Source organism: Stigmatopora nigra, chromosome 23, assembly GCF_051989575.1.
Source record: "Stigmatopora nigra isolate UIUO_SnigA chromosome 23, RoL_Snig_1.1, whole genome shotgun sequence".
Lineage (NCBI taxonomy): Eukaryota > Metazoa > Chordata > Actinopteri > Syngnathiformes > Syngnathidae > Stigmatopora > Stigmatopora nigra.
The window spans coordinates 1,272,954-1,297,072 of record NC_135530.1 but is presented as its reverse complement, the minus strand read 5'-3'; the positions used below and the strand labels follow the sequence as shown (position 1 = coordinate 1,297,072).

The 24,119-nt window shown below is 41.8% G+C and overlaps 1 protein-coding gene and 1 long non-coding RNA gene across 2 annotated transcripts; one reads left to right on the top strand and one right to left on the bottom strand.

Annotated features, from left to right (window-relative positions):
- Positions 1–406: 406 nt before the first annotated feature.
- Positions 407–23,427, bottom strand: sema3aa (sema domain, immunoglobulin domain (Ig), short basic domain, secreted, (semaphorin) 3Aa). The gene is made up of 17 exons (XM_077709634.1): positions 22,946–23,427; positions 12,729–12,889; positions 11,804–11,866; positions 9,012–9,131; positions 8,860–8,950; positions 8,658–8,777; positions 7,777–7,919; positions 7,578–7,692; positions 7,435–7,504; positions 6,066–6,210; positions 4,556–4,775; positions 4,388–4,479; positions 4,255–4,296; positions 3,512–3,669; positions 2,317–2,384; positions 2,078–2,232; positions 407–1,718 (listed from the first exon to the last, which is right to left on the bottom strand). Exons 1-17 carry the CDS (start codon positions 23,049–23,051, stop codon positions 1,065–1,067), a joined length of 2,523 nt encoding a protein of 840 aa, XP_077565760.1. The 5' UTR covers positions 23,052–23,427; the 3' UTR covers positions 407–1,064.
- Positions 6,149–13,051, top strand: LOC144181252 (uncharacterized). The gene is made up of 3 exons (XR_013324633.1): positions 6,149–6,273; positions 9,036–9,080; positions 12,737–13,051. It is a non-coding gene; the product is annotated as an uncharacterized LOC144181252 (long non-coding RNA).
- Positions 23,428–24,119: the final 692 nt, after the last annotated feature.

Sequence of the window (24,119 nt, the reverse complement as noted above, 5' to 3'; positions counted from 1 at the left end):
GCCAGCTCCTTTTTTTGCCTTCAAAGTTGAAACCTTGAAGACAAGTGTAGCTCTCACACAAAAACATTTAAGTGACAGTTATAAAAGATGCACGTACTGTAGGCAGCATTCACATGCAATCTCACAAACTATCTGGATATTTGTCTGCACTATTACAGAAATTCACAGCTAGAAGTGGTTTTCTTAAAGGTGAGAGGAGCCATTATACTTTATGTATATGAATAACGCAAATGGATATGGAAGAAGGGGAAAAAATAAAACAAAATTGTGCTTACCGTCACTAGACTTTGAAAAACATCGTCTATAATATGCTGTGTATTTCTATTCACCCCTTGAAAGTGATTCTTTAATCCAATTGGTCCAAAGAATCCCCCCCCCCCCCCAAAGAAATGGACCAACCCCCCCTGTAGCATCATATAAAAAAATAAATGCAACCCTTTCACAAAATGAGCAATAAATAAAAGTCACATGATGTTTCTTGTACTGTATATACACAGAGAGCGCCTGTATGTACACTAAACGAGTGTTTTTATATTGTAGATGTAATAAGTTACACAGAGAGGGGACGATGAGACCACCACAGTCGTGCTGTTTGGAGTGTAGAAAAGAAAGGATTTCAGTAAGGTTGTTTAAAGAAAAAAAAGTAGCTTACAACATGCACGACGGACGACGCTTGAACGGCGGCGGCGGCGTAGAGGCAAACAAGCGTTCCTTCCGTGGATGGGTGGGTCACAACATGCTCTTCTCCTGCAAAGGGGAACACGTTCATTTTTCCATTCCGGAATAGTCCACCCCAGCTTGAGAGTGTGGACTAGCTCACATAGTATCTACAAGGAGGCATCATTGTCCGCCGGGCCGTCTCCATGGCGACGGAAAAGGTCCCCACACGTTTTTACATTTAGCTTTCCTGCTGTTACTATTCACAGCTCGTGTGTGGGTTTTTGATGGGTGTGTGGGTGTGTGAAGAGGTCACTGAATTGGAAACAATGTACAGAATGAGTGTGTGTGTGTGTGTCCTAGTTTTTTGTGCTTCTTTTGGTGTGCTTTTTTTGTTTCAACTCCCCTCAAACACTTCTTGGGGGTCTTTGCAGCTCGTGGGTTCTCCTGTTGCGCCCCTTCTTGTTGTCCTGCACACGCCGCCACTTGGCGGGGTGCTGGGCTCCCGCACGGGCTCCCGCCGCCGCCGCGCCCTGCCCTCTGGCACCGCTCGGCGTCTTGGCTGGGTTCTTGGGCGTCTGCGTGCTTATTAAGCCGCCTTGACCTTTCTGGTTCGTCCCTTCCGGACCGGCCGGGAGCCAAGCTTTACCCTGTGGGGGGCCGGCCTGTAGCTTTTGTGCGTTGGGAGCGAACGCTTTGGGCCGTGGCGGTAATGGCGGCGGCGGTGGGCCGCCCGCCTGGCCGTTACCCGCTTTGGCCTTCTTGGGTTTGCGCTCCTTCTTCCAAACGCGGTCGCAGAACTCCTCCACGCTGTTGAGATCCGGGTGGTCCAGGAGGGACAGGAAATCCCGGTACCAAATGCGCTGCTTGCCGGTAGAAGGCGGTCCCGGTAGGAGGTCGCCCAGCCGCAAGGCGGGGATGACCTGCAGATGGAGGCGGCGTAGAGGCTGGATGAAGCCGTGCTCAACCGCCTGGCAGTGGTACACGCCCGCGTCAGACTGCGAAAGGCTCCGGAGAAGCAGTCCTTGGTCGGTGCGCAAGACTCGCTCGTCCATCTTGATCTGAGGAAGATGGCGGGGGAAACAGTAAGAGCCAAGAAACCAAGATGGCGCCGTAGCTGCCGGGAGAAGAGGCAACGCTTCTGACCAAGCATTCCATCGTGAGATAGTATGGAAGAGCTGTCCTCGCTTACCAGCAACGGAGTCGAGGGGCTCTACTCTGCTGGTTTTGTGTTTTTGCTGCTTTTATGTCTTAATGTTTTGATGATTCCATTTACTTTGCTTTGTACTTTGTGCTTTTGATTTGCTGTTCTGTCTAATCACCTTCTTGCTACTGCCACAATGTCATTTCCCAAATAGGGGATGAATAAAGTTATCCAATCCAAACCGGATACGTTAAAGGAATGGAGGAGTTTACCCACCTCTTGCTTGCGTTCGCCGCTCGCCGTCTGCAGTTGCCAGTAGACAAGCGCCCGTTGAGACTTGGGGCTGCACTCTAGGAACATGCTGCTGTTCTCCACGCCGTACACCGTGCGGTCCTCCACCACGCCACCACCAACTGGCCCATCCATATCATCTAAAAGCCGACAGATAATCAGACAAGGAGGGACGCTTTAGTGCCGGTTTGATATCCCACCCCCCTTTATTTTATTATACCAACCGTGATGCTGAAGGTCCGAACACTGTGAAAGCGGGTCACCATTCCGGATGTCCTGCCGTCTGGTGCGCCTGACAAGAAATAAAACAAGTAATTTATGATGAAAAATGCAATCGTCATTAGATAGCTTCTTTCAGCCAGTTTCTGGTAAATCTAATGTATGTATACAGTACTGTATGTATTCTCTCCATTATATTAAATGTGTTTTTCATTAAAAACCAATGCTGGCTACTTATACAAACCTTTAACATACAAAATGCACTGATATAAACCTTCAATATACTTATATAGGCCTTAAAAATCAATTATAATACAAAATATAGCACTGAATCATCTTCAATTTGAACCATTTCAACTTATGAACAAGCGCTCGGAACCTAACTCCTTTGTAAGTAGGGGAGCGTCTGTATAAATATAGCGTGTAAGCAAGCAATGTACCCAGATGGTGGAGTTGTCAGCGTCATACAGCGACATCTACATAATCTTGAATTTAGTGCATACAAAAGGGGGGTTTAAGTCAGTAAATATTGCTATGTTGCATTTTAACGGTTTAGTATGGCTGAAAATTGGAATTGCAAACATTAATAAGGGAAGCAATTGCCCGAGGTTGCCAGATATGAAGTCAGTAGTGCTGCCATTCAGCCTGTAGGGGCCAATGTTACTCCGCGCAATGGAAAAAAAAAGTGTCATTTCCTTTCTCGGCTGCTAAACTACTTGCATAAAATGGGGTCTGAATTGAATCACCATAAACCTGCAACCAACGAACGAACGAACGAACGGCCTCTGATGAGCCATTTCCATCAACGTTGCCTTTCTTTCTTCCTTCTTCTTTTAACGACAATAGCCAGAAATATCATCGTCAAGCTCTTACCGCACCATTCCTATTCCTCTCGTAAAAAGATGGAAAGGAGGTTGAGCCAAAGGTGAGGGAAATAAAGCCTAGAGCTACTTAGGAATAAGGGTCCGACTACGTGAACCCCACGAGGACCGTTATTAAACTCAAAAGGGGGCCACATCTGCTTCTCATTGTGGAAAATTTCCAGTGTAGAAGGATGTCAAGATGCTCCTGTGTAGTGTACTGTCACCTAATTGCGAAGACCCGAATTTTCTGGCCACGCTTTTGATTTGCGACCTCTTTTTTTCTCCCCTTCCAATGTGCTGATAACTCCCAGGTGTGCCCAGGAAGCTGAATGTTTACCTCTTGGCGGTGGGGAAGTATCTGGAACACTCGGCGCCATCCCAAGCGCAGTAAGGGTCTCGGGCCAGGCAACACTCGGCGCAGGCCTTCCCGTAAACTTCGCAACGGTGGAGGGACATTTGGGACACGCCTAGGGATGAGCCCAGGTATAATTGTTGCTGTGGAAAGACAAAAAAATAGGAAATTATTTACAAAAAAAATGTAACTGTTTTGTTTTAAGAGGAAAAACAGATTGTGTCTGATTTGGATAAAATCCCAAGGTACATTTCCAAGATAAAATGCAATTACCCCCCTGAAATGAACCCCCAGAAAAGTTTCCATAACCTTTTTTCATCAACTTGGCTGGAATTTTGCTGCTTCAACCCAATATGGCAACCTCCCTGCTTACATTTTGGGCAATGGTCCTTGCCATATTTCCATCCGTCTTGTTATGATCTTGGGCGTGCCAAAGCAATTTCATAGCCATCGGTGAAAACTGCTTTGTTTATCCAGCCTCCCTTTTTTTTTAAAGGAATTCATACTCCGGGAATGGCGGCTTCTTAGCAAAATACCCAACTTCCTTTTCCATCTTTTACTCTTTTTCGCACGTCCTGTTATGATAGAGAGACGTCCACCCAATTTCATGTCTTTTGGTGAGATGGCTTTGAAGGGCAGTTGTCAGCCTTTACTAGAATTGAAGTGCCTTGGAGGGAATTGAACCAAATATTCAAACCAGAAATTGGATCCATCTGAGCGTAACTAACCTGCTTGGTTGAAAGCTCCATTGCGGTGATGGTTGTAGGCTCCTAAAAAAATGAAATAATATAAAATACCAACATGAAATGATGTCATTTGCGCTAATTTGCAATGAGAACCGAATTCTTTTGTAAATCTTACCCTGAAAACGGTCATTTCCTCCAAGACCACCTCCTCCAGGTCATGCCAGCTCTCCCTAGGAATGGTCACCACCTTAAGCACTGTGCCCACATCTGCCAGGAAAAACGCCAGAATCATCACCGCCATTTTTTTTCCCAAACATTGTGTTGACTGGTTGGCGGCCCGCACCCGTCCCGATGAACATGACGTCGTACTGTCCGTCTTCGGCCTCCACGCGGTCCACCACCAGCTGAGAGAACTGGTAGTCCACGTCGGTGCGCACCATGATGGGACGCCCGCCCACGGGATGTACCGGGTTGTACATGGCCGGGTGGCCCCGGGCGAACGTGATCACGTCGTCGGGGAGATCTTTGGTGGAGTCGAAGCCGCCGAACGTTTTGCTCGGGCACTGAAATGGGCCACGAGGAAAGACTGAGTCCACCATTAAACACAGTATGTACTATATTAAACAGTACTTACAACTTAAACAGTACTTAGATATTAAACAGTACTTACAACTTAAACAGTACTTAGATATTAAACATTACTTAGATATGAAAAAGTACTTAGATATTAAAAAGTACTTAGATATTAAACAGTACTTGGATATTAAACAGTACTTAGATCTTTAACAGTACTTAGATCTTAAACAGTACTTAGATCTTAAACAGTACTTAGATATTAAACAGTACTTCGATATCAAACAGTACTTCAATATTAAACAGTACTTCGTTATGAAACAGTACTTTGATATCAAACAGTATTTAGATGTTAAACAGTACTTAGATATCAAACAGTACTTGGATATTAAACAGTACTTAGATATTAAACATTACTTACAAATTAAACAATACTTACATGTTAAAAAGTACTTACATGTTTAAAAGTACTAAGATATTAAACAGTACTTAGATCTTAAACAGTACTTACAACTTAAACAGTACTTAGATATTAAACAGTACTTACAACTTAAACAGTACTTAGATATTAAACATTACTTAGATATTAAACAGTACTTAGATATTAAACAGAATTTAGATATTAAAAAGTACTTAGATATTAAATAGTACTTAGATATTAAACAATACATAGATATTAAACAGTACTTAGATATTAAACAGTACTTAGATATTAAACAGTACTTAGATATTAAACAGAATTTAGATATTAAAAAGTACTTAGATATTAAACAGTACTTAGATATTTAACAGTACTTAGATATTAAACAGAATTTAGATATATAAAAGTACTTAGATATTAAAAAGTACTTAGATATTAAACAATACATCGATATTAAACAGTACTTCAATATTAAACAGTACTTCGATATGAAACAGGACTTCGATATGAAACAGTACTTCGATATCAAACAGTATTTGGATGTTAAACAGTACTTCGATATCAAACAGTACTTGGATATTAAACAGTACTTAGATATTAAACAGTATTTAGATATTAAATAATACTTACATGTTAAAAAGTACTTACGTGTTAAAAAGTACTTAGATATTAAACAGTACTTAGATATAAATAAGTACTTGGATATTGAACAGTACTTAGATATTAAACAGTACTTAAATATTAAAATCTTTCATGAATATAATTTTGAGAGCTGGTTTCAAAAGCAAACTCTCTGTCACCATTTGACCTGCGACCAAACGTCCAAAGAGCGATTCCCGCGGGTGTAAGCGACACTTACCGTTCCCGGTCTGGGGTAGGGCACCCTGCCTTGGAACGGCACCCACTGGTAGGTGGGGCCGTCTCGGTGGGCGTATGGACCCAGGAAGACCCTCCGGATGTCGGCCATGTTGTACATGCACACCGCCGAGCCTTTGAAGATGTTGCTGCGGGCGGAAGAAGCGGGAAAGTGAGCGCCAAAGACTAAACAAAGAGAAGAAGCCGGTTGGGTACGTCTTATTGCTTCCACATTTTCCCAATAGGATTTCTGGCCTGGAATTCCATAGTGTGGCTTCCAATTGCTCCAGAAACTTTGTGAGATCAATCCATCTTATTAAAATAAAATGGAAGCGTTCTTCAAGAATTTATAGTCCGTATGGGGGTTATCCAAGAGGCAATGGGAATATTTTAAACGTGGGTTATTCCTGCCGACGTGGCACCATCGTGATGCGTTCATGAGTCCAATTTGCAAACATTTCGCCATTGCTTCATCAACAGGAATTCCATCAACCAGGAATGACGTTGATTGGGCGGCTCGGACGTCACATGAGTTTTTTTCAATGACCCGAAAAATGCAGTGGGTACAAAAAAAAAAATACTACAAGAGGGATTATAAGAATAGAGTGGCGTCCTTTAAGAGAAAATCACTGGAGCACCTACTGGTTGCCTAGCAACACAAAACAAATACAACGGGAAGAGCCACTCTTAGTCAGAAATGGACAATAGATGCCTTTACGCACAGAAAGATGATTCCCACTTAATATTGCTAACTCTGTTAGAATGTTGAGGCCTTGAAAAATAGCCAATGTAGTGAAAATAGCAATTAGCAGCAGCCATTGGTAAATACATGATAACCCCTGTTTCTAAGAATCTAATTTACTGTATTTTCACGACTATAAGGCGCACTTAAGTCTTAAATTTTCTCCAAAATAGGCAATGCGCCATATAATCCAGTGCGCCTTATATATGGAAAAAACTGAAAACCAAAAACGAAAAACCACCACTGTCGGATATTAAAAAAACAAACGCCTGAACTGAAACAATACTGTTAAATACGCAGATGCCATCTTAGTTTACAACATCTTCCATCATATAGCTCCTCCCCCACTGCAATATTTTATACAAAAAAATCCAAAACATCAACAATGGCTGGCTCTAGAGGTAACTGTAAAGTAGTGAGTGCTTCATCATACCTGGAAGTCAATAGCAATTACCGTATTTTCACCACTATAAGGCGCACTTAAAAGTCTTACATTTTCTCCAAAATAGACAGTGCGCCTTATAATACAGTGTGCCTTATATATGGAACAAATGTCATTCATTGAGGGTGCGCCTTATAATGCGGTGTGCCTTATAGTCGTGAAAATACGGTAATGTGGAATCCATTTTACCTGGAAGTAGTGAAAAGTGCGTAGATGAGCGGGTTCTTGGGATCCTTGGAGGTCATCAGGAAAACATCCTCTGCAAATTGAGCATGTGAATGGCATTGCCGAGCGCTCTACCGGTTATAAAGCGTTTTTGGGGGTAAACTCACGCAATTCGTCAAAGTGCGTATCGATGCCGTTGACGCCAGGCACGGAACACATGAGGCGGGCCTTGAGGAATGTGGTCCACTTGTTGACTAGACTGCGATGGCCTCCCATGTCATTCTGCAGGCAAAGATTGACTTGAAATGGCGAAAAGGTCAAAGTGGCCACTAGAGCCAAGCACCCTCCACGGTTTGATTTTGTTACCTTACACAGTTGCCCTATCCGGGCAATGGTGGCCTTGCCCGTGTGTTCACCGTCCATGGCGTTCTCTTTGAAGAACAGAAAGATCTTGTCGTCCTCGGGATTGTCGCTCTCCGGGACCAAGTGGACGCCGACGAATCTCGGGTCTGAATCGGCAAATGTCAACAAGAGAGACATTCAAGGCAATAAAATGGCTCAAAAAGATTTGACAGATGGGCCAGGTCAGCACAAGATAGGATACATATAAAAAAGTGCCTCTGTTAACAGTACGTATGAAACATAAACAGAAAAAAATGACTAAATTATTAACATACTCATCATTAAAGTAAAAAGTATAAAGTCCAAAGTAAAGTATAAAGTATATATTAAATCTTTTGCTGCACGCAATTGAAAACTGCCGGTAGAAAAATCCCAAATTAGCGTTGCAGCGATATATTTTAGCTCCCGTTTCCGATTCCGTCTTGTCTCATAACTTTATCGAAACCGTCAATGTCTGCCATCGCTATAACAAACGTCCATTCGCCGCCACCCTGATGGCTCGTCTATCAGCGATAAACTCTAAGCCGGAAGATATGGAAATCGTAGCGCTTTTATCGTCATATTTCCTCCCATTTTCAGCACTTGGGTTTAATCCGGCGGGACATGCAACCCATCCGTTGATAAACAGCTAATAGGGCATCCCTTATTTCCGTAATTCCCGGCAAAAGATGGACGGGGGATTAACGTCTGGTTGAAGGCGGTGAAGGAGTACAAGTGGAATTTGACTCCACAAGGTTGAAAACAACTGAGAGTGGATTAGCAGTGTGGGAAAGCAAAAAAAGACATGACGGGTTGCTGAGAGATAGCAACCATTTCATGCCGGTTTGGGTTTCCCTTTTTCTTACCGTTGAGCCACCTCGAGTCATGTTGCTCCGTCCTGATGGGATGCTGATCCCCCAGAGTTCGGAAGATGGCAAAGTCCCTTCCCATGAAGTCGGCCGACGTACCCGAATACAGCTCCCCGTCTGGTGGGGAGACAAGGGAAGGTTACAAGGGACAAGGGACAATTTGAAAAATGTGTTTTTTTCTCTTATAAAGTCCACTCACTGATCAGGAGCGAAGACGACAGCATCTTGGGGTCGTAAGGGCTCTTTCCGCGACCGTTTTCGAAATGCGAGGCTAGCCGGAAGATGTTGTCCTGGTGGTGAAAAGGAGTTGGAACACTGGACATTGAATGACAGTATTTTGCCATGTCTTACCTCAGCTTTCTTGCCCATTTCTAGGTAGCCGCAGATGGGATGGAAGGCTCCGGTGCCGCACACAAAAAGGTGGGTGGAGTTGTAAGGTTGGAGCACGCGGATGAAGTTCGAGCACTCTTTCTAGAAAAGATGGAAAAGATGGGGCTTATTCGCATATGATTTGAGTTTTTCCAAATATGATCCACTTTTAAGGTTAATTGAGACTAGCACAATAATACCGCATGTCTAAAATTGCCAAAAAAATGATTGAATTTGACAATTTCTCGCATATAAGCCGCCCCTGAGTCAGATTTTTCACCTCCATATTCATGGTTTTAACAAATGTGTTACTTTGAAGGGAAAAGCTTAAGAAAAATCATCGCATGTGGAATTGCGGACATACTTTATCAATCAAAAGCACACTATTAAGGTCCATTTCATGCCTAAGTAAAGTAAGTTACTTTTCAAGTAGTACTGTTTAATATAGAAGTACTGTTGAAAACAGTAGAGCTTTAGATATTAAACTCTCTCTCATGAATATAATTTTGAGAGCTGGTTTCAACAGTACTTCGATATTAAACAGTACTTAGATAATAAAGAGTACTTAGATAATAAACAGTACTTATATATTAAACTTCTCACTTAGATATTAAACTCTCATGAATATAGTTTTGAGAGCTGGTTGCAACAGTACTTGGATATTAAACAGTAATTAGATACTAAACAGTACTTGTATATTAAACAGTACTTAGATATTAAACTCTCCCTCTTAGATATGAAACTCTCTCTCATGAATATAATTTTGAGAGGTGGTTTCAACAGTGTGTGTTCTACATTAGACTTGGACGAAAGCAGACCATCGTACCCGTCACCAAACCACATACTCATACAAAAACCTTTGTCCTCCCACGATATAAGACTTTTTGGACATTTTTACTAGCGACGAGTGCACTAAACATGAAGCCAGTGTCCCCACAGGACTACCGGCGAGGTCTTACTTAAGGAAATACGGCTGATCTGGTGGAATGACTTTACCCTCTGTGCTTCTTAGCGCACACGACATCATTCTCACACTTGGTTTCTGACGTTAAACTCCCCCCGGTGACTTCCAAAATCGACCCCTCTTAAAATTTGACACGGCTGTCCTCGCCCGGACTCATTGGCGCCGTGGGAGGTCGCCACGTCATGGCGTAAACCCCATAAATGAGCCTATTTGGACAAAGTTGGGTTCGCTCGCTTACTGTTCAAATGGGCTGAAAACTTATGTTAAACTTGAATTTCAAAGGAGACTTTTCATGATTTTTTATTAGCCATTTCAAATCCTACACTGTTTATAAAAATGTACTGTTAAAGGAAATCATTTTGCACGTGTTAGGACAGGGGTGGGCAAACTTTTGGGCCCAGAATGACTTTAAAAATTTGACAGATGGGCGGGGTCAGCACAAGATAAAAAAGTGCATCCGTTAACAGTACATATAAAACATAAACGGGAAAAAAGGACAAAAGTATTAACATACTCATCACTCATCATTAAAGTAAAGAGTTTTAAGTACTACAAAGTAAAGTAAAAAGGAATGTATTAAGAAATATTAAAATGCCATTTAAAAAATGATAGAGGGGCTGTAAAACACGAAAAAACAAATAAGAGTGGACAGAACTACTGCCACTGGCTTCCGCGTGACGGTGCCATCTTGGGGAAAAAAAATAAAAAAACATTATTTGGACAACGTCGGTGGGCCAGATTAAAAAGCCTAATGTGCCGTATGTGGCCCGCTGCCCCTAGTTTGCCCACCCATGTCTGTGTTAGGATGAAGTGAGTCCATTTTTTTGCAGCTGTTCCGTGCAAAACGCAGGCTGCAGAACATTTGCGCCGGTGATAGATTGTTTTTAGAAAAGTGTGAACGGCGGCGGGTGTATTGTCCCAATGGAGGCTCGGTGCTTTCCGCTCCATCTGCTCGGAGGGGGGGGGGAGATTTTGCGACGGCACGCGAACAACGGCGGCGAGAACGACGGCGAGGGCCACCGAGGCTCTGGGCCGGACCCCCGTGCGCGTCCACGCGTGGCTTATCCAAAGACGCGACGCAAACAAAATGCCGAGCCAGTAAAATGTGTGGTTGTAAGCCGGCAAAGGAATCGCACCCTCCCACTTGAAACATGTGCACATATATAAAAATACACGGAAACAAAAGCAACGTGGGTGTGCATGCGTGAACGCTCTTCTTGTCTATTCAAATACTGTCAAAAACAACATCTGTTTCAGGATGCTATTTCAAAACAGACCACATCACAGTTGATATTGGTTTGATTTACATACAAATGTGTTTAAAGGGAGAAAAAAAAGGGTAATTATTTGCAGATGCAAAACAAGAAATTGACTTTTTACAAGTGCATGTTTTGACCTTTTACGGGCTAAGCTAGGGGTCGGGAATTACTATTTTCAAATGTTATTCCTTACGAGCCATACTTATAATTTAAAAGTCAAAATACATGACATTTTGTAGGCATTTGATCACTTTTAAAGTAGAAAAAGTCTGAATTCCTCTTGCTAATCAATGAATATCAATGAGTTGAATGTGTATCAATGAAATCAATGACATGACGTTCCTATTGGTGCGTTCACGACTCGGCTCTTTCAACACTGCTTTCCATATTTAAGCTAAGAGTCATATGCACTCATCCTAAGAGCCACATGTGGCTCCCGAGCCATAGCTTAGGCCCTACCCTTGGGCTAAGCAGTATTTTGTGAACACATCCACATAATAATGAAGAACAATACGATACTACGCTATGATTAAAGATGAGGTCGGACTTACCCCGAGATCTTTTCCCGCCCACTTGCACTCGTCCCGCTTGGAAGGGGTGGCGGGCCACGCGATCTGCGACAATCACAAAATGCACAAAGTCAAAAAAAAAACACACAAAAAAGACACAGAGGAACAAAAGAAGGCGCGACCGACGGCTTAAATGTTTCATGACATGAGTCACATTGGTATTATTCCCCCAAAAAATCCTCGACTTGGCTTGTTCTGGTGGGAAAACGGCGCCCGTGTGTTTCCGATTAAAGTTCCTATACCATTGCGAGACATTTGCGAGACATTTGCCCTGTCCTTACGTGAGAAGAGACGAATGCATTGGAAGAGACAATACCCAAAGTATGAATAATGTATTCAAATTGTCCTCTTGGCAAATGTGAATGTGTGCATATGAATTATAAACAGCACAGGAGTGAGATGTTACTGTGTTATGTATTTAGAAAAGGGACAATTGTCTGCACATGGTTTTGTGGATTATATTACACTGCCTTTAGCATTTTTTTACTATTTGCATTGATGGGGACGGACGTCCAATCCATTTCCACGTCAGTATAGTGTTCCCTCGCTATTTTTGGAATAAAAAAATATATATATATATACAAATATTACATTGAGGCAACATATTTTACGGTGTTTTTTTGTTATAACATGAATTTCACTCTCTCTACCTGTATTCTATATGAAGTACTGTATACAGGGGGGTAAAAAAATAATAATAATAATAAATAAAATAAAAAAAAATGGGGAAATTAAATTCAAATTAAGCATTTTTGAAGGGGAATCTCTACTTTGCGGAAATTGACTTATCGCGGTCCTCATTAACCGCGATAACCGAGGGAACACTGCATCTGAATTCAGAAATGTATTTTATGCTATTTAAAAGATTTTTCTTTCTTTAAAAACCCTTCCTTTGTACATTTCCCACCTGTTTAGGATCTCTGTTGATATTAACCAAGTCGAAGGAGAAAATATGGTCCTCGGCGCCCACTAGCAGCCTCCCCCGTTCCTCGTCCAATAGGAAAGTGTCGTAGCCCGAGCTGTTGGCCAGTCCCGCAAAGCTCAGCAAGTTACTCGAGTCCAGCATTTCTGTTGCAAATCAAACAAAAAGACATATTAGGAACAAAATCAAAGACTTTCAACACAATCCAAGAAAAGTGGGGGAGGAAAAATAAACTGACGTGAGCTGTCAATTTCAGGACCCCCACTGTTGTGTGTCATTTTTAAAAACACACACACACACACAGACAGACAAATGGCTGACAGGTAGAGCGTGCAGCATGGCGGCACGTCCAAATCAGCGTTCGGTGTGTTCATCTGTGTGATTGGTTGAATTATTCATACACAGTCTTTCTGTGTGTGTGTGTAGACGCGGCATTATGTAAATGAGGACAAAGCAGAGCGTGACAGAAGGCGAGCGCGCACGCCGCAGCTCGCGGTGACACGACAATATTACATAGCGTTCAATTAACATTTAAAAGAGCAAGCTGGGCGAGCGTGAAAAAAAAAAGATTGGAAGAACAAAAGCTGCTTTTAGACAGTATAAATGAATGTAGTCCATGAAAATTGTTAACAATAGGAAATGATGTGGTGGTGGTTTTTAGTGTATTTAATGACTAATTGTGTAGATTCATTTCAAGCGTCATTAAACGTCGCTTTGGTTTACAGAACACGCTTCAAAGTGGATGCGAATGCTACAGTGATTTAGGACTAGGATAGGAAATATTGCTTTTGCGTACATTGGGAAATTGCTTTTTTTCATTGTAATGTTTGAAAGGATTTTCTGCTTACAACGTGAGTTTATTTTTCATTTAGCTCATAGTTACCCAGTAAATAGTTTTAAAAAAAAGTTTTTTCCCCAGTTTTTGACCACCATATTAAAATTGCACCAGAATATGAAATATTGCTAATACGTACATTAGTAAAATGCTTTTTTTTACCCCCAATTGAAATGTTTGAAAGCCTTTTTCCATTTTTTTGCATACTTTTTTTTCCATTTAGCTTAAAGTTACCCAGTAATACGTTATTTTTTTGCATATTTACAAAAAAGGTTGTTCCCCCAGTTTTTGACCACCATAATGAAAATTGCATTAGAATATGAAATATATTGCCATTATGTAGATTAATAAAATGCTTTTTTGTCATGTTTGAATGCCTTTTTCCATTTTTTTGCATACACAGTCTTATTTTCCATTTAGCTCAAAGTTACCCAGTAATAAGTTGTTTTCTGCATAATTTTTCTTTTAAAGTTGGACCCGCATTTCAAAAGAATGATGGTTTGTATTGTGAATGGATATTATCAATACAAAATTCATTAATAATTAATCAGGTGTCTTTGTACATGGAAATAATTTTTTTAAAAAATTGCAGAACAGTATTAATTTAATAAAAATGATGTGTGTAATTGTAAACAAAGGCTCCAAATCATTCTGTCCGAAGAAAAACAAACAGCAAAGTTGCTTGCATGTGCAATTCATTGTGCAAGTAAACATCATCCATCATGATCAGCATCACGTATGGAAGAATGCACACGCATGTCCTTACACACGCATTTTTTTTTTTTGATTGACGGCTACTATAGAAGGCCATCTGCGTCTACTCGCTCGGACATCTGCGTCCAAATTGTCCACGAGACCATCAGCGAGGGAAACGGAGGAGGTGGATCACCCCGGAAAGGTGCTTAAAGCTCGTGTGTGTGTATGTGTGGGTGGAACTGAATGAATATTATGGGGTACATGCGTGCGTACGTTTGCATGTGTGTGTGTGTGTGTGAGAAAGAGCGTTTGTAGCCCACCACAGATGGCTTGAGCGTATGCGTGTGGGCTTGTTTGTGGCTTTTTCCCCCACAATGGACATTCCATACACACCGACACTCGGCTGAAGGACGCTGCGGCCATTGACACGCGCACACAAACACACACACACACGGGATATGAGTCGGAGAGAGGAAGTGTAAGGAAATGCCATTTCCAGTCAAGAGAACCCGAGGAGGTGGGCTTAGGTTTCGCCATGTGAAGGATGCAGCAAGAAGAGGGTGTGGCACATGGGAAGAAAAGATTGGCATGAAAAAAAATTCATAGACAGATTTATAAGACAAAAGTGTGCTTGTAGTATTAGGTATGGCTGTGTGCAATCTAATGACAAAAGTTTTTCATATATATATTGCCTCCTAATTACAGTGACAAGCTCTTGCTTGATCAACTGAGGATAAATATGGGGGGGGGGGGCATTTTATTTCACAACAAAAGCTGTTGCAACAAATGGAGAAAAGCAATGTTATCATCAAATGGCTGTGTTAGGATCTACTGTACTGTATGTATATATGTGCTTATATATAAATGTATGTGTATGTATATGTATGTGTATGTATATGTATATGTATGTGTATATGTATGTGTATGTATATGTATGTGTATGTATATGTATATGTATGTGTATATGTATGTATATGTATGTGTATGTATATGTATGTATATATGTGCTTATATATTTGTATGTATGTGTATATGTGTATATGTGTATGTGTGTATATATATATATATATATATATATATATATATATATATATATATATATATATATATATATATATATATATATATATATATATATATATATATATATATATATATATATATATATATATATATATATATATATATATATATATATATATATATATATATATATATATATATATATATATATATATATATAGTTTTAAATTCTGAAACTTTATTGTAATAATCCTAATATTTTCATAGAATATTGCTTTTCTGTTAACTCCACAGCTTTATGTTAACTTTTTTTACATTCAGAAAATGTACTTTTACCACATTTAACAACTTTCAATGTTATTTTTTTCCTTTTGACGTGTTGGTTATCTTCTTTTGAATTGAATATTTGTTTAATGTTCTAGCCAAATGAATACTACTAAATATGATGACTAAACTATGAAGGAAACGACTCATTTCTACTCCTTTTGTACACGATTATTATGCGCTGTGTGAGTATTTGGGAAAATGAGCTTCTTTTATTCTACTTGAGTGTCAACCTTCTTTTCAGCAACCGAAACGAGGTTGGAAAATGAAAAAGGAGTTGTCATTTGATCTTTCTAAAAAAGCCAATGTGTTTTAGTCGGTTTAGTTTGGCGTGTCCCAACCGCCGCCCTTTCCTTTTCTTCTCGGTGTGTGTTCGTCCCGAGAAGGCAGGTGCGACCAGGCGAGAAAAAGCAACCAAAGAAGAAAAAAAAAAAAAGCCACGGAAAATCAGCTCTCGGCAAACCGTTCAAATATGACCCTAAGCCCAAGGATATCCACGCAAAGTTCTCGGCTTTTCTTCTTGGCCAGAGTGCGGTGGCAGGTGTGGGCCTGTTGCCATGGCCACGCCAGGCACAACACAAACAGGTGTCATGTAGAAAACCAACAGCACAACAGTATTGAAGTACTGTTTATTATCTAAGTACTGTTTAATATCAAAGTACTGTTGAAACCAGCTCTCAAAATTATATTCATGAGAGAGTTTAATATCGAAATTTCTACTGTTTTCAACAGTACTTAGTAATATTAAACAGTACTTGGATATTAAACAGTACTCCTAAATATTAAACAGTACTTAGATAATTAACTGTACTTAGATATGAAACAGTACTTAGATATGAAACAGTACTTAGATATTAAACAGTATTTCGATATGAAACAGTACTTCGATATGAAACTACTTCGATATGAAACAGTACTTTGATATGAAACAGTACTTCGATATGAAACTACTTCGATATGAAACTACTTCGATATGAAACTACTTCGATATCAAACTACTTCGATATCAAACTACTTCGATATCAAACTACTTCGATATCAAACTACTTCGATATCAAACTACTTCGATATGAAACTACTTCGATATGAAACTACTTCGATATCAAACTACTTCGATATCAAACTACTTCGATATCAAACTACTTCGATATCAAACTACTTCGATATGAAACTACTTCGATATGAAACTACTTCGATATCAAACTACTTCGATAGTAACTCTATCTTAAATATTAAACAGTACTTCGATAGTAAACAGTACTTCAATATCAAACTCTCTCTTAGATAATCAACAGTACTTTGACATTAAACAGTACTTCGATATTAAACAGTACTTCGACATTAAACTCTCTCTTAGATATTAAACAGTACTTAGATAATAAACTCTCTCTCTCTCATGAATATAATTTTGAGAGCTGGCTTCAACAGTAAACTCTGTCAACATTTGATTTGATTTCTAAGTGTGCTTTATGTGAGTAAATATGTGCCAGGTTGCAGTTTTTTTATCGGTTAATCAGGGGAGCAATTGACAGGTATTATTAGAACCAAACAGGAGACGATTTAACACCAAGGCAGCAGGAAAGATGTACTCGCAAACGCACCCGCACAAGCCTTCTAAATAGTGGTTAAAATATGGAAGCATTTGATTAGCGAGTCTCCTCCCATTACTGTGCGGCGGGACCACAGCGAGCGCGACAACCACAGACGGGAGGGACGGAGGCCCGATGGCGCCCGCTGCGGCCAGCCCGCACGGGCACGCCGCTAAGCATTCCATCGCGCGAACTTTCCTTCTGGTGGAACACACACACACACACATTGAGTTTGCGTGGCGTGGAAGGGCTCTGCGGATGAATCCGAAACAGACGCTGACGTTTTATTCCAAACTAATGAGGCGAGGCGGAGGGAAGCGTGAGGGAAAAGTGTGGATGATGACACAATGGCGGAGGACGCCGCCCCGTGAGAGGAGGAAATAGCTACTAAACACGACAATTATTTCAGCCTGGAATCACAAGAGAACACAGTTCTAATTAAATGAGTTTGGGGGGTGAAAAAAGTCAGCGGCGATCAACGGTTTGGCGGCTCGACGCGCCAAGGGATGCGCCCAAATTCTCAAGGACCAATGCCCAAAATTGTAGAGGAAGTCAGCTTTTTTGGGGGGGGTTCGGAGTAGCCATTTTCAGCTAATTGTAGGGATCCTACTTTGTTAGGAGGGAAAGTTAACCTTGGACGCCAGCCTTGCACAGCAATGTGAAATTTGGTGGTAGCGTTTATCACCAAAAGCCTTGAGAATACAGGGAAATTAACACTTTTAGCAGGAAGCAGCCATTTTGAGTGCTGTTTTGTTAGAAAGCCACGCAGAAAAACACAGTAGGAATTTTCTTCCAATGGAGTCCATCAGTCCGTCGTCTACTAATTTGTAACTCGATTCCACAGGGACTGACTGAGCAGTGTCCAATCTTTTTCTCCGTGACTGACGGAACCTAGCAGGTGGCGGGCGGCACCCGCTCATACCCGCGTTTCAGCCAATCTGCATCTCGCCCACAACCCTGGATGCTTTCCCTGACCGCTATTATTTGAAAGATACCATGTCAATACCACCAGAGCACACACAGAACTTTACCGCAATATTTCAGTCAAGCAATTCAACTCATTCAACACTATCCTTGATCTAATGGTTAAGGGCAAGCCATACGGGAGAAATAACACCATTATCCTTGAATTGCCTTTTTCTGCATTGTAATTCTTCCAGAAAAATATCTGGATACCAGGGACAGATGTAAGAAGGGTGTTTAGAATGTGCTCGCAACCACGTCTAGTTTAAGACTTAAAAATCCAAGTAAATAATTGTAAACAAAATTCACTAGCAACCAATGTTTCCTCTAATTTTTCGTTGGTCTGGGCAGAAAGAAAACCTCAGTACAAGTGTGAGAAACAGCATTATTGCTCACTATGGGTATACACCAGTATCATACCTGCCATAAGCAGGTACATGTCAACGTTACCTCTAATTTTTCATGTAAAACATGCTGTAAAACACAAAAAAACATAAGAGTGGATAAAGCTACTGCCACTGGCTGCTGCGTAAACGGCGCCATCATGGGGAAATGGGTAAAAAAATAATAATAATTGGATTTTATTTACTGCGCACCATATGATTGCTGCTGCGCAGAGAAGACGAAAGTAGTCCGCAATTGCACACTTAGAGGGAACTTTGCTTACAACTAACTTACTAATTAAAGAGGCCTATTGACAATTATTACCCCTGGGCTTTGTACAAATTTGTTCCGCTTCTACTGCAGTCACAATCCAAATGTCCCATGATGCATTTCCACTAGGGTTCCCCATTACTTCTCCCAGTCACTGCCACTAATTCTTGTAGAATGTCAAGCACGTCGGGTGTCTGCACACACTGCCCAAACACATGAGAGTGAATCAGTCTTTAACTATGTGATATATTTGGCTTAAACACACCAGTATGTTGCAAAAAAAAAAATGACAACGACGTGGGTTCGCTCGGTGTGGTGGAATGTCTAGCAATGAGGGTTCGTTCAAGATGACAGACAGTCAAGGATATCAAGGAGACACAATCCAAAACATGCCTGAAGAATGTACTTGACTTCAAGTTGGTGGTTTTGTGGTTTGTGCGGAGGATGTGTGGGGGGGGAGGGGGGGGGACGCCGTCTCTAAAGTTGGCGGCTGTAGAAGAACACCTTGTAATTATCCACATCCGGCTGGGGGTACGAGGCAGACAGAAGATGCTCGTTGATTAGCCGCCGACATGACAAAAACATACAGTTGGCTGTTCTGGGCACAATGGCGCAGACGGCCTCATTATGGAGTCCAGACTGGAGCGCATGCGGTTCCACACCAAGAATAAATTTGGAGCCAATTTGGATGTCCGATACAGCTTCCCAGAACTTCTACATTTTGTGCAAAAGGACTCCGTAATTACCCCTAGATGATAGCAGCAAATGATCGGGTTCTTAAAGCGCTCGGGATCACTTGGGGGTCACGTTTTTTGCTACACAGCTGGACCTATAGGAGTCACTTTATCCAAGTCTTCTACAAGTATTGTGTTGTGGAATGCACAGCAGGGGGTTTCGGGGGGTTGTCAAGATGTGTGCCAGTGGTAGTAGTCAAAGACAATAACATATGACAGATTTCAAGATCAAAACGCTTGCAAATGTGTCCAAAACTAGAGCAAAAACCTCATTTTGCACTGTTTTTAATGGGCTACTTCCTACAAAGTGATTTATCTTCTAGCTTCCCTTCCTCTCCAGCCTCATTTCTCACCTTACCGTCACCTATTACAACAGGAAGACCCTTATCATGTTTACTATCCCCAAGAGCCCCCACTTGAATTTGACTCGCTCCCGTCACCCACATTGCTCACTCTACAGAAATAAAAGTATTCGGTCCACAAGTACAGGAGGAAAAAAAAGCCATTAACTCTAGTGGTGAAGATCCTCTCTAAAGAAAAGCCAGGCCATTTTTTTTTCCTTTTCCCAACTGGCCCCCACTGGGAAATCATTCACTCGGCACTTGAGGCGCCAGCTGTCCTGCGAGGGCTCATTTTATCTTTCGGCCATTCTTTGCCAACTGCACGCCGGCCGCCGGCTAAATCAGAGACGTGGTCCGACTCTCAGTGGAAGGGTGTAGCCTACCCTTTGAGTCGTGGCGGCTTGTTTATTTGACAGTCCCCAAATCACAGGCCGAGGTTGTTCCGTCCCTCCGCCCGGCCCGCTCGGCGGAGGGGGGCATCACTCAGCACCCGTGTGGTCGTCACACTAGAGAGGATTCCGCCTTGACGTTTATTTGACTTAATTACTATGCCGGGAGAGGGGATGAGTGACACCTCACTCGGCGGCCAAGCCTCCCTTCCTTACTTCCTTCCTTCCGTCTGCCACCATTTTTATGCCAATTCTAGCCCGCCTGTCCTCCCTCTCTTTTTACGGAGATAGCCATCAAGAATGCCGTCAGACACCTGTGGGGCCCGAGAGCACAACATTGTCGGGATTGGTGACAGATTTGCGGCCAAATACGCGCTGTAAAAAATGTTATAAATCATGCTGGGCAAAATAACTCATCCACATGAACTCATTGTCGCATTCAGCTAAATCAGGAGTAGGGAACCTATGGCTTGGGAGCCACATGTGGCGCTTTGGATGAGTGCATCTGGTTCTTAACTAACCTGTGAGCTAAAATATGGAAACTGCTGATGATATAACTGAAATATTACCTGTAGAACTGCTTTAATTTCATTTTTTTTTTGCAGTAGACTTCGGGAATGCATCCTCTCTTTGATTGGCAACAGCATAAGAATGTTTTTTTAAAAATATGCATTTTTTCCACTTTAAAAGTGGTAAAATGACAAAAAAAATTGAAAAGGCACTCATTTACATGCATGTATTTTGACTTTTAAATTCATAGTATGGCTCATAAGGAATAACATTGCAAATTATGAATTGTTTGTGGCTCTCTGAACTAAATGAACTAAAATAAATTTATAATGAATTAATAAGATGACTATAGAAGTGTGCTTAATACTACTTTATCACCGTATTAACTCATGATGATTGCTATTTATTGTAATTCATTAAAATGGCTAACCATTACCAGGCCCTAAAAAGAACCAAAACAAAAATCCATCCCTTTTAAAGTACAAAAAGTCTCTAAATTCCGGTTACTAATCAATGAAAATCAATGACACAGTCCCAACATGACATTCCTATTGGTGCGTTTCCATATTTTAGCTAAGAGCCATATGCACCCATCATACGAGCCACATGTGGCTCCCGAGCCATAAGTTCCCTACTGATCAACTCGTTGTAATTGACAACAGAAGACTTAAAAAACCAAATAAACGGACATTTATCATGGTCAAGACCTAATACAGCTGCTGGATGACATTTTATATCTCTTGAAGAGTTGTCAATGAGCTTTTGCAGCATTTTTCAACCAGATGGCCAAAGGAGGGACGACATGGCGGCTTTGGAGCGGCCCCAATGACGGCACCCGTGGGAGTTTTGACTGGGATCAGGTGAGTCCTGGCAGATTTATTGGCGTCCTGTGAGATGCAGCCATGAAGCTGTTCATTCTTCTGCTTTTGCAGGCTTCAGTTGCCCAGGTAACGCCTCATGTACACGGCTACGGTCCGCAACCCGCTTTTGCCAGCGTCCTTTTCCTTTCTCAACCAATTCAGGCACATAGCCTTCAACTTTATACCACCCGCAGTTATTTCAACTCTATAGCATTTGTCGTCTCCTCTTAAAGACGGAGAATGGGGTCCGAACGCAGGGTAAGAATGGACACAGACTGAGATAATGGGGAATAAAACACACCAAAATTACAACCTGCACTTGGCTGGAAGGATAAAGCATGTCATAGAGCGGCCCGCTAAACATAAGTTACGGCAAACAAGTCGGCCCAAGATAGAACATCAATTAGAGTGGCAAACATTGCATGCAAGCCATTCACGACATTTCTAAATATATATATATTTGAAGGAGAGGGAAAATTATCCGGGCTTCCTCCACAATGTCCCGTTGTCACTTGCAAATTGACGGCCATTGATGGTAAAATGTTTCCGAGGGAAGGCTTTACGAGGACCACTAAAATTAAAGAGACCGCACTCTCATTTTTGGCCATTTTATATCGTGTCTTAGGGCGAGAACCACAGTAGATTCCCCAAAGTATTTAGAAAATGTTCTAATTTCAAGCAAAGAAGAAAAGTTTGCTAGTCTAAAGAGTCCATGAAAGCCATTGAGATATTTGCTGTTGACATCCCAAAATATACACGTGCCAAGTCATGCTAGTCTTGAAAAATTCCACTTCAATTTTTTTTTTGAAAGCTGAAAGAAAGGTTTTGTGTTAAAAACTAAAGCGCCTCCACCCCTTACCTAATTTAAGGCTAGACTTTAGGACACAAGCCATTATAAAAGGAGACTCTAAAAAAGGCCGTCCGGGACATTAAATGAGGCTGCTCGGTAGAGACGGGGGCCAATATATACATTTAACTCGGGGCAAGAGCTCTACCTCGGCATATGGAACCAATCTGGACCTTTCTAAGATGAATAGCCAAATTGAAGCACGTTAGGGACACGGCAAAGTCACAAAGAAGTTAAGATTTGATGCTTTTCCACTTAAATAGCCAAGCAAAATTACAGGAGCAAAAAAAAAAACCTGCTGAGCAAAAAATAGATGAAAAGAAAAGCATGAAAGGATGCCCGTGGGCCAGGAAAAGACACCAGACAAGCCGTATATAATCTGGCAACAAGCCACATTACCCTGGAGACTCGAAGCTGAAAAAGCAAAGTGGGCTTACCCTTGTATGACAGCTTTAGCCTGGGTACGTTGTGCTTGGGTTCTAGTCCTCTTCCCGGGTGCACCGCCCCGCATATCAGCACCACCAAACCAAAGAGGTAATCCATGATGCCGGAGCGACCGGTGCCCCGAGACGAGCTGCTCCCCGACTCTCGGCAGGAAAAGTGGGGGATCCGGCCAAAGGGGAAAGAATCCAAGGTGTGTTCCTCTCAGCTCAAAACTGTTGGATCTATGTGAGCTGGGGTGCAGATCACATGGCTCTTCGTATATAGGAGGTCCAGAAGGTAGTCCTCTCTCCACGGGTGGTGGTCAATCCACCGCCCAGGTGAGGTCCGAGTGATGAGATGCTGCAAAACGAGGGGGGAAAAAAGGTGGACTGTTAAAATGTGTCCAGGGAAATTCTTAAGTCTTATATTCCGGATGTTTTCCCCTCTCGGTGAGGAGACACTGGCTGCAGCCCTCTAATCCTGGCGTGGAGCTCCAGCAGACTGCTGGAGAAAGAGAAAAAGAGAGAGAGAGGGAGAAGAAGAGAGAGAGAGCTAAGGGGAGGGGAGCTGAGGAAGAGATAGGAGGGCGAGTGACGGGGGCGGGATAACTTGACAGCCACCATGACACTAACATGAATCCTGTTGTCTCATCTGCCCGCATTTTCTTGTCTGTTTCTTTCCGACTTCCTAAGAAGCACTTACATGCTCAACATGGCTGATTTCTGAAGGATTTTATTTTTAGAATGGATGTAGAGAAGAAGATGGCAAACAATGTGATAAGTTTGGACAAGAAATCGGACCTGTGTCATTCTATCATATCGGAATGATGAGGGTTCATCATCAAGCTGGTTTGGCTTTTGTTTCTCTGGGAAAGTCATTGGCAGAAGTGGAAAAGGGGGCTCAGTGAAAGCAAAGGCTAGCAATCTCCCTGCAGGTGGTCGCCATGCTCGTGTGTATGTTATGTCCTGCTTCCTCTCCATGTGGTTAGATGGTTTAGATGATTGGCTTGCGGCCGTGTCAGGGTGAGAAAACCTTTGAGAAACACGACTGCTGATGTGTCAACTAGCACACCAGAAGAAAGACTGAAGACTGAAGAAAACAACCTTCCAGGTCTGAGCCTCCTGATAAGAGTAGCACTGTCATGTCCTGGCACCTCCATTACACCAATCCATTCCCTATGTACTTGCC